Source organism: Musca domestica, unplaced genomic scaffold (genome assembly GCF_030504385.1).
Source record: "Musca domestica strain aabys unplaced genomic scaffold, Musca_domestica.polishedcontigs.V.1.1 162, whole genome shotgun sequence".
Lineage (NCBI taxonomy): Eukaryota > Metazoa > Arthropoda > Insecta > Diptera > Muscidae > Musca > Musca domestica.
Genome location: NW_026712223.1, coordinates 501,219 through 519,681, shown reverse-complemented (window position 1 = coordinate 519,681; position 18,463 = coordinate 501,219). Strand labels below are relative to the sequence as shown.

The following is an 18,463-nucleotide window of genomic DNA, read 5'->3' as shown; positions in this document are numbered from 1 at the left end:
TACTCACAAGGAACTCCTTGTGTACAATTTCAGACAATTCCATTGAAAAATGTGGAAGATACGGCACTTTTAGAGGGCCACAAAGGTTATACCATGATAGAAAAATACAGGAAGATGCATCAACGGGAACTGTGATGTGTCAATTTTTTTAATGATTTTGAAAAAATAAATATAATTTTATATCAGAGGTTGTTAAGATGTGCATTTTTAAACAATTTTTACAAATTTGAATAATTTTTCATTAAAAATATTCAATTCCAAAATCGGTTTGACAGTTCATTTTCCCAGCAGCTGTGTCGATTCGACTACCTGTATTCTTCTACCATGGGCTATACCAAAAAGTGGACTGATATAGTCGTTAAATACCAAATTTGAAAGCTCTACTCCAATAATAATGTGGGCTGCATCGCCAGGCAACGGGTTCCGATGATAATGCGCCTAAAAGTATGCTTTGAATTTTGATCTTCACGAAGTGACAGTTCTGGTAATTACAACTGCTAGGACAATGGCCAATTGTCAAACCAATTTTGGTATTGAACGTTTTGAATGAAAAATTACTCAAATTCGGTAAAATTGTTGAAAAATGTATATCATAACAACCTCCGATTGGTATATCAATGTTCCCAAGCGCTGATGCATCTACCTGTATTATTCTACCATTGATTACAATTATTTTAATGGCAGTTTGTTTGGAATGAGTTGACCTTCTTAATTCTATCATGTTTGAAAATAAACACAAAATAATATATATAAATAAACACAAAATAATATTAGTTCAAATGACGTCTTTATTTTAACAACATTTATTTTTAATATTTAATAGGTTTACGGAGCTCCTCGAGCTAAAAATTTCTTCTAATATAATACAGTTGTAAGTATATAAGTTTACAATGGAAAGTTAAATAATTATTGCAAAATTATCTGTCACTCAGTATCAGAGTGATAAGCCGCTGCTAGTAACCATCGGGGGGAAAAGTTCTCTCATTCAATATCGACAATTTTCGATCAAAATAAATTTTTATTATGTCAATTTTAGCTTCAGTTAATTGAATATTTCGGTAGACTAGAGATCGAATTTTGAACATCATTTGAGCATGCAGAAATTTATCTCGATAGAATTTATTTCGACATCGAATGAGAGAACTGGAACCTGGATTTTACACAGCATTTAAAATGCATAAAATATTGAAAATAAACAAAAGCTTTAATAAAATTTATCTTAATCTTTAACATTCAATTTACTAGATGCTCACTTAAAAATAAATAAATACAACTAAAATATGCCATACATAAAAGCTTAAACATTATTTTTTTATAAAAAGAGACTAGACACACAAAAATAAAAATGTTCCTAATATTAAAAACAAAAAAAACAATAAGCAACTAATTTAACACAAATTGATTTTTCTAAAAAAAAAAAAAAACAAATAAAAAACATTTTTAAGTACAATATTCGAATTATTGATAAATATTTTATAAAACTTTACATATTTCATATGTAAATGAACACAATTATAAGTTTGGACTTAAGCATTATATATCTCTATTATTTAAAACGGTACTCTTAGTAACTAAAACGAAACACACACGTAAGTACTTGTCGAGTTAACAAATAGGTATATATCAAGAGAAAGATTATTGTTTTCGTCCGTAGTAACATTGAATCGGAGTTTGGATTTTGATTTTAAATTCTTGTTCTATTTTAATTATTGTTTATATTTTTTTGAAGTTCGTTTGTCAAGTTTCCTTGTGGTTCAGCAAGAGCGGCGTATTGGCATTGGGATAGGATGATGGACGTCTTTGGCGTTGTAGATTGGTCAAATCATCACAGCTTTGGCAAGATAGTGTAGACTCTTCGTAGCGCGAATGACACGAGGTTCCCGACGAGCGACGCAGACCGGTGTAAGAGTCTGTAACGACTTCTATGAGAGCTTCGTCACTGGAAAGAGAAATAATAGTAGATTTTAAGGTATAAAGATAAATATATGTAAAAGAGAAATTGAAGAAAGAAGAACAGAGACACAAAAGATTAAAAAAAAAATAATTAGAAATAAAAATTCTAGGCAACCTTCTATTGCAATCCATTATTATTTAACCCTCTTCAAATTTTTTTCTGGGAAGAGATATGTCTAGATATACCCTCCACCATTGTAACACCTCGAAATATACATTTTAAACCCCACAAAGTATATATATTCTTGATCAGCATAAAATTCTATGTCGATTTAGCGATGTCCGTCCGTCTGTGTAAACCACTCAAGCTTCCGAACGAATTAAACTAGATTGATAAAGTTGTACTCAAATGTATATTATGCCTGCAGGACTTTTGGTATTGAAAATGGGCCATGTAGGTCCACGTTTTGGTATAGCCCCCATTTAACGGTACCTGCCGATATTCGGTTTTTTGATGATTTTATCGACATTATTCTCCGGAATTGTTTCAAATTTGGTATTTGATTGTTTCCCCTCACCTATGATAGCGATGATGCTCCAGTAGGGAACCTGTGGCAAATCTTAGTTTCTTTGGCGATTCCAAACTCGAGGAACGTGTCAATGAATTCCTCGGCATTTTTTTCAACGATGAACGAATACCCAAATCATTGGCCACGGATAGGCTATTATTTTGTTGTTGTTGCTGCTGCTGCTGTTGTTGTTTAATGGTACCCTGTATATATTTATTCAATGCCCTCGAGCCTCTGCGTTGTGACCGCTCATAGGTACGTCTTTGTTTAGCCTCTTCATCCTCACCCAACAGCCAATAGGTTCTTTGATCTCCCTTGCCTTTCATGCTAACCATGCCACGTTCCTGATAATGATAGCCACCCAGGCGCTCCAACAGCTCTTTACACTGCCAACTACAATGGATCTTCAGGGGTACGCCAGAAGATTCCATGCGGGATGCTGTATTCACGGTATCACCGAACAGACAGTAGCGAGGCATTTTCAGGCCCACCACCCCAGCACATACGGGGCCCGTATGGATACCTATACGTAACAGTAACTTATTGTGGGGACGATGACGTATCTTGAATTCTGAAACTGCATCCAGCAGATGCAAGGACATGGAGGCAATTTCAGCGGCATGTAAATCGCCGTTACGTATGGGTAAACCGGAAACCTGCAATGAAGCACAGATTAAATACCATATTCTTATGTTAGAAAGTATTCTCTACTTACCACCATATAAGCATCACCTATGGTCTCCACTTTGTAGACATCATAGTGGCCTATGATGGAATCAAAGCAGGTGTAAAGGTCATTGAGAAAGTCCACAACTTGTAGCGGTGTACTCTCCGCCGACATCGACGTGAAGCCCACAATATCACTAAAATATATGGAAACCTGTTCATAGCTCTCCGGATCAACCTTATGACCCTTTTTCAATTGCTCCGCCACTGGCCGCGGCAGCATTTCCAAAAGCAAAGCATCAGTCTTCTTTTTTTCTTCCTGTAATTGATCGGTACGCTCATCGACCAAAGCCTCTAGGTTATTGGCATACTTCTCCATCATTGCCATCATATTGTCGAAGATGTTGGGTTTCATGCCCTTGCGCAGGGGTCTCAATTTGGCACGTATTGTCTTAAAGTCGGGACGATCTTCAGGCCGCTCAGCCCAGCATTCGTTGAGGATTTCTCGAACACAATCAAAAGATGTTTCCAAGGGCTGCAGGGAGGGCCGATAGGGATAGAGGTTGTCCTGTACTTGCAGTACCTTCTGCAGACACTGCATTGGTGTTAGGCCCGTTTCCCCAAAGGGTCCATGGCGTGTGTGCAATTCATAGAGCACAATGGCAAACGAATATGAATCACCTTTTTGTGTACCCATCACCAAAGAAGCTGGACCTTGCCGCAATAATTCCGGAGCCCGATAAAGTAATTCTTGGCAAGAGGAAAAATTAAAATTTGAAAAAATTATTTAACAAAAAGACTCGCCGAAAAACAACTTTCGCAGTCGGTAGGATTCGAACCTACGCTCCCAGAGGGAATCTGATTTCTAGTCAGACGCCTTAACCGCTCGGCCACGACTGCTTACACCAGCCGTTGTGATTAAGAGTTATTTTCTCATTGCCATGCTGTGTGTGTGTACAAATAAAACAACAACAACGAACCAAGTAAATCACCACCACAATCATTGTGCTTAAGAGAGCAAGCAAAGAGAAACAGTGTTGGCAAATCAAAACATTGCCACGAATGTCAGCAGCATATGTGTGTGAAGAGAGAGAGAGAGAGAGAGAGAGCGAGAGACAATAAATAGTTAGTCAGTGTTGGCAAATCACTTAATTGGGTACTTTTTCAAAGAAGAAATAGTACGACTTGAATCTGTGTCATCTCTATTGATAAATGTCAGGGAAATGCTCTTTATTTTGATTATTAGTTAAAGACGAAATATTCAATCAATATGGACGTAATTCAAATTGAAGTTATTTGGGTGAAAGGAAATTCATTGAAAGTGGGGTGGAATAGATATTTGATTTTAAGATTATTTGCAGCGTCTTGATAACATGCAGTCGTGGCCGAGCGGTTAAGGCGTCTGACTAGAAATCAGATTCCCTCTGGGAGCGTAGGTTCGAATCCTACCGACTGCGAAAGTTGTTTTTCGGCGAGTCTTTTTGTTGTTTTCTTTCTTTTTTTGTTTTCACTTTAAGCAAATATTTTCCTACTTACTTGTGCATTTGGCAGCCATTGACACCACATCTGTCGAATTGTCCTCGATGCCTTTCTTGAAAGCAAACAAACCAAAGTCGCTCAATTTAACCACCCAGCGTGAGTCAATCAACAAATTGGAAGTGCACAAAGACCCATGGAAACGTATGGGCGATTCATGTAAATAAATGACACCCTAAACGACGACAATAGATGTTTGGGGGGATGTGGAGAGGGAAGAAGAAAAAAGAACAGAAAAACAAAAGAAACCCACAACGAAAACCCCATGGGAAAAAGTCAATCAACAACAATTGAAAAAACATAACTCGAGACAGACATTAACAGATGATGGAGTTTACATGGCTGGACAAGAGGACAAAAGGAAAGATGGTTTGGTGACTTACACGTATTATATCGGCTACCATGGACGCGATAAACATGTTGTCCAGCTTGACGTCCTCGTTCTCCAAAATGTCCTTTAATTAGACGAAGTGAAAGCATGAAACGAAACAAAAGAAAAGCACCGAAGTGGATTAAATGCGTTTTGCTGGCTGGCATTTAGCTGATGATTTATGTACCTTAAGGCTACCCCTGGTGCAGTATTCGGTTATGATACAAATGTTGGGAGGATCTGTGCAGGCTCCAATAAAAGCACAAATGTTGTCATGGCGGGCATCGCGCAGCTGGAAAGATTTGAAATTAAAGAACAACTATTTATTATTCTTTAAATAAAGAGAATTTTTCGGGGGGTTTCTTACCAATTTCAATTCCTTTTTCATTTCCCGCGAAATATCTACACATTTCTTGCGCACTTTCTTAATGGCATACAATTGGCCCTTGTACAGCCCGATGGGAGTAAAAATGGTTGTATAACGAAAATCGGCATCGGGATTTGAACTTAAACTGACTTGACTAGTGCGAATTAGAGGATGGGTTGACTGAAAAAAGTATTTAATTAATATTTATCTGAATTTATAATATAGTAAAAATATTGACAATATATACAGGGTGAGATGAAAAAACTGAACCAACTTCAGACTGCTGTCATTTCTTAGCCACTCATCCGACATCTGTTAAAAAAGTCAAGGAAGTGGACGGAAGAAAACAGCAACATCAGCAGAAATGATTCGAAAAGTAAAGAAGCGACTTGATCGAAACCCGCGTCGCAGTAGCCGAAAATGGCTCGTGAACCGAACAAATCGCAATATTCCATTCGCCAAATATTGAAAAATGAGCTCGGGGAAAAGCCATTGAAATTTTAAAAAAGTACAAGAACTTATACCGCAACAGAAAGATAAAAGACTCAAAAGAGCTAAAGAGTTGCGTCGCTTGATCGAAAGTGGTGAACTGCCGAATTTGTTTTTTTCCGATGAGAAAACATTCGTTATCCAGCAGTTTGTAAACAAACAAAATGATCGTGTTTAGCTGAAAATGTGCACCTTCGGTTGGCAACCAGAACTCAAGCGCCGGCCATGGTGATGGTGTGGGCCGCCATAACAGCCGATGGTCGCTCTCCACTCGTATTAAACGAACGTGGCATCAAAATAAATGCCCAATATTATCGCGAAAATATTTTGGAGGGTGTATTATAGCCTTGGGCACGCTAACATTTTGGCCGCAAATCTTGGACATTCCAACTGGACTCAGCACCATCGCACTCAGCACGCGCCACCCAAGAATGGTTACAAAATGAAGTTCCTCGCTTCATTTCCAGCGCACAATGGCCACCAAAATCTCCGGATACCAAATCCGTTGGACTATTGTGTCTGGAGAATTTTGGAAAGAAAGGTTGGCACTAAAAAATACCATCAACTCAAGCCAGCGTTTCGCCGGAAATGGGCCAAAATACCGCAGAGCACCATTCGGGCAGCGTGTGAAGGTTTCATTGGCCGTTTGAAGGCCATAATACGTGCCAATGCTTTCATTCAATAAAATGTAAAAAAATGTAAAAGTTATGGCGTTTGACTTTGTGGCAGTTTTTTTTCATCTCACCCTGTATACACTGTGTCCAAATTTCTAAACAAAATTTCCAACAAAAAATCGTAAAAAGAAATAATAACATACATTTTTTAATTAGAATTCCCGAAGGAACTAGTTCTATTGAACGATTCATTAAAAGAACTAGATATCAGTGAAACTAGTTCCTTCCTGTTCACTGATCACTAAGATTAGCGATTGAACGACTACAAATATGGCTCAGCCAGCCGATGACTTAAGCCAGTCAAAAAAAAAGTTTTATGTTTTATCACCTTTATATTTGTGCCTTGAATAGGACAATAGAATTAGGGTGACCTAGTTAAAATTATGAACCGAAATTGAACTAAGTGAACCTAAAATTCTTTTGTTCTTTTACAAAAAAAAAAGCTGATCGGTGACATAAGCCAAATAAAAATTGTCTATGTATTCTCAACAAAAGCCCTAATTTCAGGTCTTTTTATAGTCAAGGATTGGCCCAATATTTCAACTTACCCTCGTCTGCTTCTGGGCATTGGATTCCTTTTCATTTTCATGCATTTGAACTTCACGAAAGTCAATTTTCCACAATAAACTATCCAATTCTTGCTCATAACGCCAATTGCGATAGAGAACCAATGAGACAATGCCCAGCAGAAGTAAGGCTCCTCCAGCAATGCCAGCTGATATTTCACCGGTATAACCTGAAATGGGACCAAGCAAGTAATAAAATTCCTTATACAGAAATTTTGAATGAGTATCGTACTTATACACTTTTCATTGGCAAAACCGCATTTGGGTTCTGCTGCCGGACGACCAGCGCCCACCCATTCTATTTTGCCATACAAATTGAGATCCTGCCAAAGAGAAACGATAAAAGAAGAAAACAAATGTTAAAATGTTAGCGATTCAATAAAAATAAAGCTCTAAAAGGATGACCATAAATTTTAGAGTAATAATGAGCTTACCTGCCAATAGCTCTTTGTACATTTACATTTTATAATATTTTAAAGTTAAGAAAGGCATAAATTACAATATTACACAATAAAATGGAAAGAGAAAAAAACCAACAACCATAGAATGGAAAAGAAATATACATGAAAAAATAGAAAGTAAATATTCCAACACTAAAGAGTTTTAAGCAGCGGTTTTTTGCAGCCAATCTTCGACATAAACATAGAATTTATTTCCGTATAAAAATACATTTACTCACAGGCAATTTATCACTTTGCGTCTGACTAAAGGTACCGACCGGTATCAGACCAGGAACTGTTTTATTTTTATGATTGCGTGCCAAGCCACGAGCTAATACTGTATAATTGCCGGCAGCATCTCCATTTTCATCGATGTAGACGTGATAGCTGCAATGGAAGTCTTAAAGGATTACCGAATGCTGAAAGTCGTAGCCATATGTAAATACCTACCCCATTGCACTGCGATATTTGGAGCCCTTGATAGCCTCGATTATGGCCGTACCATTTCTTGGCCTATCACCCTGGCGTAAGACTTTAATCAGAGCCTTGGCATACAAGTGTACGGCATCGTAAAGATATGCCGCTTCAGCACTTATCTGGAGAAAAAATGGGAAAACCATAAAAAAATCAAACGAGAATTGTATGGAATTGAATGCCATAAAAAATAGACACACGCAGCATCAGCAAAGGCAGAGGGTGACAAAAAACCTTTCTCCTTTTTGCATAGCTATTAAAATTAGTTTTATGGAGAATTCTATTTAAATATTTTATTTATGTATAGCTTGTGTGGCCTTAATCGCTGTCATGCGACCATCCAGCAAACTTCCAAAAAAAAAGCGGTGCCAATAATAATGACCGCATTATGACCCATCTCCGCCTGCTGTAACTGATGCTGTTCCGTGCCTTTCTTTCACTACTAACCTGTTTGGCACCTCCAAATAGACCCAATGGATTGGGAAAATTAAATGGTGGCAGTTCCATGTATTTGTTAACCTTGAATGAAGACGGAAAAGAAATAGACAACAAAAAGGATGTTTACACAAATTACTTTTAAATAATGATTAATGATTTTGAAATTGGCTAGCTATCTGGCGAGCAAAACAAAACATGAAAAAAAAAACATAAGGACAAAGTACGATGTTGGCATTCGAAAACATTGATATCCGTTCTGACAGACATGGTGATAATGGAAAATTAATTACTCCACATCATCAGCTGGGTGGATGGTTTGTTATCAATTTATGGCAGAGAGCTGCAGTCTTCAAATAACAAAAAAGGACATGGGATTCGAAATCAAAAAAACAAACAACAACAAAAATATAGTTCAGAAAAATATAGGAGTATGTAAACGTACTATACGTCACCGATTGGCTCTTGGCAGAAAAATAGAAGTAGATGCATCTACGCTTGGGAACATTGATATGTCAAAATTTTAAAAATGTTTTTTTTTTTTTCAAACATAGGGTGAGATATAAAAACTGCAATTAAGTTATTATTTTTTTTTTAATTTTATTGAATGAAAGGAAAAAAATGCCGGAAATAGTATCAAATTTAAGAAGAAGTTTAGATTTGTTCGAATTGGCCATCTTTGGCATGGATTATGGCCTTCAAACGGCGAATGAAGCCGTCACACGCTGCCCGAATGTTGCTCTGCGGTATTTTAGTCCATTCCCGGCGAAGTGCTTGCTTGAGGTGATTGACACTTTGGTATTTTTTAGTGCCAACCTTGCTTTTTGGTGGCCATTGTGCGCTGGAAATGAAACGAGAAACCTCATTTTGTAACAATTCTTGGATAGTGTGTGCTGAGTGCGATGATGCTGAGTTTGAATGTCTAAGGCCCAAGGCTTTAATACACCCTTCAGAAAATTTTCGCGATAATATTCGGCATTTATTCTGATGCCACGTCTATTAATACGAGCGAAGAGCGACCATCGGCTATTATGGCGGCTCAGACCATCACCATGGCTGGCGCTTGAGTTCTGGTGGCCAACCGAAAGTGCACATTTTCAGCCACCCCTGTGGCAAGTAAACACGATCATTTTGTTGGTTTACAAACTGCTGTACAACGAATGTTTTCTCATCGGAGAAAACCAAGAAAAAACCACTCTCGGCCAAGCGAAGCAACTCTTTAGCTCTTTTGAGTCAATTTTCTTTCTGTTGCGGTGTAAGTTTTTGCACTTTTTGGAATTTCAATGGCTTTACCCAGAGCACATTTTTCAATATTTGCCGAATGGGATATTGCGATATGTTCAGATCACGAGCCATTTTCGGCCACTGCGACGCGGGTTTCAATCAAATCGCTTCTTTACTTTTCGAACCATTTCTGCTGATGTTGCTGTTTTCTTCCGTCCATTTCCTTGACGTCGGGCTACGCTACAGTGTCTCACAGTGACGAGCGATGGTACGAGACACAACATTTATTCACATTCAAATGCTGGAGTGCTCTGACGATAGCCACTTGTGGTTTTCCAGCCAAATATAAAAAAATGACTCAATCATGCTTGAATTCCATCAGGAATAACTTTTTTCTGGAAATTCTTACCAAAATGCTTTGGTACGCTTGTAAAATATATAATGAGCTGTCACTGAAAGAATTTTAAAAGCTGTCGGACCAGTGGCTTAGAATTGACAGCAGTCTGAAGTTGGTTGCAGTTTTTTCATCTCCCCTGTATGAAGATTTTTCAGTCATAATAGAGCGTTTAGAAACAAATTGTTACCAGTTTTAACCTCAAAAATTGACTAATTACAATTAAGCGTATGTCCCATCAGGGTTAACCCGGATAAAGATTTTTTATGTAAACGTACCATAGGTCATCGGTTGTATCAGGGCTCATCAACGCTTGAGAACATTGAAATGTCTAAATTTTTAAAGTGTTTTCTCCAAAATAAGTAGAAATTTATATGTTTTCCTATACGATTCAAATCGGAGGTAGTTGTATATGCATTTTCAGCGATTTTTACAAATTTAAATAATTTTTCATTCAAAATTTTCAATTTCAAAATTGATTTGACAGTCCCAGCAGCTGTATTGATGCATCTACTTGTATTCTTCTACCTGGGTTGGATTTTCCGTAAAAAAACAACAGGAGTGCAGGTTGACTTTGTTCAATTTCGACCCATAATTTGAATTTGGTTACCCTATAGTCCTTTGTTTTTTGTCAGAAAGCCAGATGATGACTTCTGCCAGAAAAAAAAAGCTTTTTGATTGGCTTAAGTCATCGGCTGGTTTCTTCAGAAAAGAACAAAGAAGCCAAGGGCCGATATCGAACTAAGTCAACCTAAAACTCCTTTGTTCCTCTACGAAGAACACAGCCGATGATTTTAGCCAGCCAAAAAAGCCTTTTATGTACTTTCACCTTTAATCTCCTTAATGAGGAGTTATTTGACATGGAATTGACAATTTCAATTCACTAAATTTACTTAATCCAGTACAATGTAAACTACTTATTTAATAACTTATTAGTTAAAGAAATAATAACACCACTAGGCCAACTCTTAAAGAAAAGCCTTACAAATTGCAAATGTTTTGTGGCTAAATTATTAGAAATGTATTCGAAGTCATGTACAAAATGTCAAAGTCTACCAACATCTAATTAAGTGTCAAAATAACATTTATGAGCTTCCACAAAATTCACTGGCCAACTGAGCATCATTGTAATTCAGCTGTCAGCCACATCTAAATACAGGCTTAATGAAAACTGCCAAAAATCCATCATTTGTCTTTTTTGCTTAGCACTTTGGAATGTTGATGTTAGTGCTTACATTTTAATGTTTACAATGGCAGAACCCCATTCATCAATCTCTTGCTGAGCCTCCAGGGATTACTAGCCTTAATTTCATCCGAATTGAGTTGTGGCCTGTGAAAACAACACTTTAGTGTTGTGGTCATCCCACCCACACAGATTGTGGTCATAGGAGTTAATTTTCCGGCTTAATGTGAAGTAAAAACTGAAATTTCATTGAGACCATAACACATGCATGACTTTATCAATGGCTAATCATTCTGGTCGTTGTCAAGAACAACAAAACCTCATCTCAACAGATTGCTCTATAAATGTTATGAGGAATTGATGATACAAATCTACCGGTCAAGCATCACTTGATTATTATGACGTGTTTGGTTTCTTGTACAAGCCATTAAAATTTGGAAATTAAAATGTTTGGTTTTGCTTTTGGTTAATGATGCGGAAATCCGTTCACACTTACTTACCTCCTTGGCGAATTCGGCAAATTTAATGGGCGCTGTTGGTAGGATGCCCAAATACGACTGAAAGGCCATTTCCGCTCGGGCATCGGTTTTCTCCAATAAAAGGCCGCGTAAATATTTATCCGGCTTGGAGGGGTCATACTGCTCAATATCGACTCCCAGGACAAAATACTCACCCTCGTCGAGCAGACCTTTGCCATGAAGGGCCACCATTAAGCCCACATGTTCGTAATAATGACCCAATATAAGATAAACTAATCAAAAAAGCAGATAAAGAGAAATAAGAAGAAGAGGATGAGCGTGAAAAGAAATAAACAAAACAATATGGTTGGTCATCAAGTTTTTATACGTGCAACGTAGGAACATGGCATCTGTATACCAAACAGTGGCAATCGTCCATTTGCTGAGTAATTAACTGTAAACTTTGTGGTGGAGAGCAGAGAGAGAGAGACTTAAACAAAGCGATTGGAACTAAAAGCATTGGACGATAATAACTTCATTAAATTCCCAACTTTGTAGTGGCGTAAAGTTTTGCGGGAATGGACAAAGTGAATAGGCTAAGGCAGAAAGGACATCGTTTAATAGCTTTGTTTACTCTCAGGAAAAACATGATTTAATACTATTATCATAATGGGTGTGTCATAACCACCTACAGAATAAAAACACACATGTTCACATATAAGTAGGAGGGTTAAGAACACTCAATGCCAAACGTAAAGTTTTCAAGTGAAATAAAATCTCTCAAGTCGTGACTTCAAGTGAAAATAGTTTACAACACCCACTCATTGAACATAATTTAGCACATGTGCCGATGACAGCTGTTACTGATTGGCAATAGATATGACGTTTGCTTAGACCCACATGCCCAGATTGCATTCATGGAATCTAGACCCAATTATTTTTAACGACTTGTTATGAAATGTACAAATGTTCATAATTTTTATTCAAACCCCGAAAGTATGCAACGGAATATTTATCTTCAAAGAAAAACAAATGTTTCCCTCCGAAAGAAAATATTTGTGTACCAAGAGTTAAAAAACAAGTAACAAAGCTGTAAGTTCGGCCGGGTCGAACTTTGAATACCCTCCACCATTTGGAACGAATTTAGCAATTCTCAAAAACAATAAAATCCGTTAAAAATGCTGTTAAAAATTCTTAGAAATACCGAATGTAGCTGTTGTAGATGGTCAATACGACGACGTGGACCTGCATAGATTACTTTTGTCATAAGCCATTACAATATTCAAATGCAAAACTTAGAACAGAATCGGTGAATAATTTAACTAAAGTCATCAAAATACCGAATATCGGGAGGTACCGTTATATGGAGGCTATACCAAAACGTGGACCTACATGGCCCGTTTTCAATACCAAATGTCCTGCAGGCATAATATACATTTGAGTAAAATTTTATCAATCTACTTCAATTCGTTCGGAAGCTAGAGTGATTTCCACAGCCGGATAGACGGACAGTCGGACGGACATCGCTAAATCGACATAGAATTTTATGCTGATTAAGAACATATGTACTTTGTGGGGTCTAAAATGTATATTTCGAGGTGTTACAAACGGAATAACAATCTTAATATACCCTCCATACTATGGTGGAGGGTATAAAAATGTTTGTTTTTTTACGATGATATACGTATTCGTTTTACTTCTTCTTTGAAATATCTCAAACCAGAAAAACGTACACACAAAAAGTAAAACACGGAATTAGGACAACAATTCCCAAAGCTATGCAATGCATCAAGGAAATACACCCCAATTCCTTTGGGTGCCGAACAAACACCTTTTAGTCAATGACTTAAGGGTGGGTTTTTTGTTTCTTCTACGAGACACTCACACCAACCTCTAACCCCCCCTTGAGATTTATGACATCCTTTCTAAATAAGACGTCCTCAACATCTATGCGATGAGTGCTGAACTTTGTTAATTGTTCCATATCGGGGAGATTTGATAAGAAATTTTTCGAAAAACGAAAAGTATTCTAATTAAAATATCCTTTAAAACAAAATGCCTTTTATTCCCTTTTAATCCTTGCAATCTTCTCCACTTTAAGGGGGAGGGGGAGGCAAAGAAACCGGTCTAATTGTTAATTCCATTTACAGTTACTTTAGTACATACTTACTGCGCGTATTTGTATAAGTCTGCTCGACCAAGTCCACAAAAGGATTTGCCATAAAACCATGATGATAGATGGTCTTCCATGTCCTGACGTCACGTACAGTAATGGCAGCACTCTTTAAAATACTCAAGATGGTATCGGCCACAGGTTGATACAAACTATCCGGATGGTCAAGATACAAAAAAGTTACCTACACACGCCGTTCCAGACGACCATCCAGTGTCCAAGTGGAAGATGCGACAAAGCCGTTAAAAGCAAACAGATGGCATGTAAAAGGAAAGAGAAAAAGAAAAACAAGTTTAAAAGATAAAAAAAATTAATATTAAACTGAATGAAGTGATAAATTGTGACGAAGAGGGAGTGTGTGTGTATGTGTGTGGAGAGAGAGGAAGAGAGCGGGAATAATGTGAATCAACGTTATTTGTTTGAAATGTGTGAAGAAATGCTGGTGCCAGGAGAGGATGCACTGAAGGAAATTCAGAATTGATGCAGAGGCTAAACGGGGAGGAAGAGACAGAGAAAAAATCGGAGAACCTCAGTTTACTTTTTTAATATATTTCTCCTGATAACATTCGTCCGTTTTGCCAACAGATCCATACCCTCAGCCAATGTTCGATTATTTAAATATATTTTGACTTCTGTAACGATTATTCAAATTGATGACCCTCTACGGAATGGGTGCCGAAGGAATGGGCCAATATTGTTCATTTCGTATCGGGTATAATTAAATATGATATAAATATTACGACGTGCCAGGTTGTGGCTATATATGTCACATTTCTAGAAAATGTTAAAATGTGTGTGAGGTACCAGAAATAGTCGACCGACTATTTCATACTTCATTTAATACAGATAAGAATATTGGTATGGGTACAAGAAAATCGAACATTTATATTCAATTTTATGCCAAATCATATTTTCCATATTCATCTCAGGATTCTGGTTGAGAGAAATTGAAAATTGGGAGCCTTTGTGGGTGAGGTACCAAAAAGGGGTTCGCAGATATATCAACACAAAATATTGAAATCTTGAACCCTATGTGGAGGAGGTACCAGAAGAAAAGGTCCGATCTCTACATTCTTTATAACAGACCCTGTGTTGATGAGAATATTGAGATGTACCATGTCTGAATGGAATCGGACGTTAATCTAGCGTTTTATGAGCGTCATTGATATTCAAAATTTGACCCTTTGTGGGAGAGGTACCAGATAGAGTGGTCCGATATATCATCACAGCAGATCTTATGTTAGTAGAAATAATGGGATGTGTAAAATATGAAGAAAAACGGATGCTTATTTCGGATTTTATGAAAGTTTTGGTTATTAAAAACTTTGACCCTTTGTGGGGGAGGTACCAGAACAAATGATCCGGTCCCTCCCATATTTATAACATATCGAGTGTTGATGGAAATATTTACATGTACCAAGTCTGAATGGAATCGGCTGTGAATTTCGCGTTTTACGCCCTTCATAGATATTCAATATTTTGACCCTTTGTGGGAGAGGTACCAGTAGGAGTGGTCCAGACCTTGAGTTAATAAAAATATTGTGATGTGTGTGTAATTTGAAGAAAATCGGACTTTTACATCACATTTTATAAGAGTTATAATTATTCCGAATTTAGACCCTTTGTGGGGCAGGTACTAAATATAGTGGACCATTTTCCCACCTGACATATCACTGATACAAAAATTATGATTTTGTTTGATTTTTAGCTTAGATCTTAGGTTTATTTTTTAAGAAATATTTTTTCCCAGTGTATTTTACGTTTGGTTTTCCTTCAACAGCCATCCATCCTCTACTCCAGAGATTTATGTCATCTACTATTTTCTTATGCTAAGACATAATTTTTAATCTCTCCAACCTTACCTGGGTCCAGTTAAAAGCCATCAAAAGTGACACAACCGACTTGGAGATTTGTGTGTCCGGTGGACGGGTACGGGCAAATGTGGGAAAATCATGTTTATTGGAGGTGTCACGGTGTGTGCAATACTAAAATGGAATGAGAAGATATTGAAAGAATTCGCAAAACAATGCCCTCCAAAATCTCACATAAGATATCATGGGTAAATTGAAGGCAGCGGCCATGCGGCCCTCATGGACACAGGTCTCCTGGGGTCCAATGTAGCCAACTATTTGTTTGGTCCACAAGGCTGCTGTTTGGCGTATACTGTTGACCTCATCGCCATACGTTTCGGCTACTAAGAAATCCAATTCATGGCCCAACGATTTCAATTCGCCCTCATTGACTTCTTTGACCGCCAGGCTAATGGCTCCGGAGATGGTAATGCCTGGCAAAGGAGAAATGAAATAATCTTCTTGTGGTCTTTTGTGGTTGCCTACCTGGTCTTTGGTAATCCAAATTTCCCGGCGTTCTCTGGGAACCCGTTAAATAGCCCAAAGTAAAAGTTTCTGCCCCCACCAAACGTTGGCCACCGGATGTGGAGTAGAAAATTAAAAATGCAACAAGAATCAAGAATTTATTAACAGCGAATGGCGATGACGATGCTGGCGAGAACGTGGACGTGAAAGACGGCGACAACGACGAGGAGGACGACGATGAATATAACAACGCTAATGAGCGTAAGAGTGTCTTCATTACGTGCTGCACGACTGGAACAAGATTGATGTTTGCCCGAGGGGGTGGGGGGAAATGCGCGTTAATAGTTTTGTGTTCAGTAGCAGATGAGGAGGGTTGGATATCGTCTTAGTTTCGCTTCCAAGAAATTAGGAAATAATTTGCACAGCTGCTGTGCATTAAAGGTTTCCAATTATTTCCCAGCCAAAGAGGGGGACGTGATATATATGTTTGCAGCCAAGTTAGTAGTGGTTCTGGGATTCCTTTCTTTATTGCTCTCGAGTTACACCTTCGCCGCACTCATTGGCCATCCAGCCAAAGCATGTAACGAATTCGCTTTTTACACAAAATGTTGATTTCCAAACGCTTCTCCAGCGAGTCTTTTTTCCGCTTCATAGTTTGTGTTGATGTTTGTTGTAACGAATTGTTGCTCTTTTGGCTTTTGCGGAATGAAAGGAGGGGGAGTTGGTTGGCGAGAGTGGGTGTGTGCGTTTTAATCGGCCACTAATATCTTTTCTTGCGGTCCACCAATAAATCTCTGAATGTTTATCCTAATCTTTGAATGGTTTATGCTTCATTAGTTTTAAAATAACATTTCATGTTGCGTGTACATACATCTAAACGTGTGTGTGTGAATGGTTTTCTTTCTCCCCCCCTCTCTCTCTCTCTCTCTCTCTCTCTCTCGCTTGTCCGCACTTAAGTACTTTTTGAAATTGCCTGATAAGATTTGTGGTTTCCTAAAGGTTTGTTTGGTCTACGTTTCAAATGGTTGCTGTTGCAGACAGTTTGCCTCCCAAAACAGTTCTTAGATTTATTTTCTGCAAAAGAATAGAAAAGAAAATAGAAGCTTATAAAATCGCTCATGTGTATGGATGTAAATGTACTTGTTTATGGTTGTTAGTTGTTGAAGATTTACTGCATTAAATTGCCACATTCAGAGGCGGAAAGAAAATACTTAAAATGTTGTCATCTTGTCTATCAGTGTGGAAGTCGGTCGGACAGCTTGTTAGTGCAAAAAAAATCTCAACATCCTTTGGCAGATCTACTCGACACATATCCATATTTGTAGAAGTATTTAAGGTTATGTTTGTGCGAAGTGGTACTTATGCTAAAAGCAGAAGTCATCAACAGAGTCGGAAACAGACGGAATGATAGACATCGTCATCATCATCATCATCAACACTAGCAACAATTGCAGAGTGAACTTCAAAATGGATGTGTGTGACAACATATTTAATGATATTCAAATATAGGGTTTAGGATATGGAGCTATGTTTATGTTTTTTGTCTAATTTTTTTATTGGTCTAATTAGAAACACTTCCCTAGAAAAATATTTAATTCACAAGTTCATAGTGCCGTTTTCTACCCAAAATGGGGAGCTTAGAATTTTTTGGAATATTAACAAGTTGAAAGGTAGCAGTAGGTTTTGGCGACAGATGTTTACCCTCAGCCAATGTTCGATTATTTTAAGCACTTTGTACCCTAAGTTGTGGAGGTACCAGAAGAAATGGTCCGATCTTCACCATCTTTATAACAGATCTTTTGTTGATGGAAATATTGAGATGGATCAAGTCTGAATGGAATCGAACGTTATTTTAGGGTTTTGTTAGCTTCATGGATAATCAAAATGTTGACCCTTTGTAGGGGAGGTACCAGAATGAGTGGACCGATATATCCCATCTTCACATCAGACCTTGGGCTAATAAATATATTGCGATGTGTAAAAGATAAAAAACCGGATGCTCACTCCGGATGTTATAATCGTTTTGGATATTAAAAACTTTGACCCTTTGTGGGGGCGGTACCCGAAGAAATGATCCGATCTCCACCATCTTTATAACAGATCTTGTGTTGATGGTAATATTGAGATGTACAAAGTCTGAAAGGGATCGGATGTTAATACCGCGTAAGAGTTCCTTGGATATTCAAAATTTTGACCTTCTGTGGGATAGGTACCAGAAGGAGTGAACCGATATATCT

The 18,463-nt window shown here is 37.8% G+C and overlaps 1 protein-coding gene and 2 non-coding genes across 3 annotated transcripts; 1 reads left to right on the top strand and 2 right to left on the bottom strand.

The window, feature by feature from the left end:
• Positions 1-787: 787 nt before the first annotated feature.
• On the bottom strand, positions 788-17,295 carry LOC101901784 (speract receptor). Its single transcript, XM_059120237.1, has 17 exons — positions 16,248-17,295; positions 15,957-16,195; positions 15,774-15,896; positions 13,909-14,095; positions 11,781-12,031; positions 8,492-8,563; positions 8,021-8,166; positions 7,810-7,957; positions 7,363-7,453; positions 7,113-7,300; positions 5,402-5,581; positions 5,222-5,326; positions 5,048-5,119; positions 4,665-4,839; positions 3,178-3,878; positions 2,472-3,118; positions 788-1,939 (listed from the first exon to the last, which is right to left on the bottom strand). Exons 1-17 carry the CDS (start codon positions 16,501-16,503, stop codon positions 1,738-1,740), a joined length of 3,783 nt encoding a protein of 1,260 aa, XP_058976220.1. The 5' UTR covers positions 16,504-17,295; the 3' UTR covers positions 788-1,737.
• TRNAS-AGA (transfer RNA serine (anticodon AGA)) lies at positions 3,947-4,028 on the bottom strand. Its single transcript has one exon. It is a non-coding gene; the product is annotated as a tRNA-Ser (tRNA).
• Positions 4,504-4,585, top strand: TRNAS-AGA (transfer RNA serine (anticodon AGA)). Its single transcript has one exon. It is a non-coding gene; the product is annotated as a tRNA-Ser (tRNA).
• Positions 17,296-18,463: the final 1,168 nt, after the last annotated feature.

Excerpts from the sequence above, each read along its gene's own strand:
- LOC101901784 (XM_059120237.1), bottom strand. The coding sequence starts at position 16,503 with ATGAAGACACTCTTACGCTCATTAGCGTTGTTATATTCATCGTCGTCC. Across the intron at positions 5,327-5,401 it reads TGAAAAAGGAATTGAAATTG|CTGCGCGATGCCCGCCATGA; the intron begins GTAAGAAACCCC and ends AAATCTTTCCAG. Across the intron at positions 5,120-5,221 it reads GCACCAGGGGTAGCCTTAAG|GACATTTTGGAGAACGAGGA; the intron begins GTACATAAATCA and ends GTCTAATTAAAG.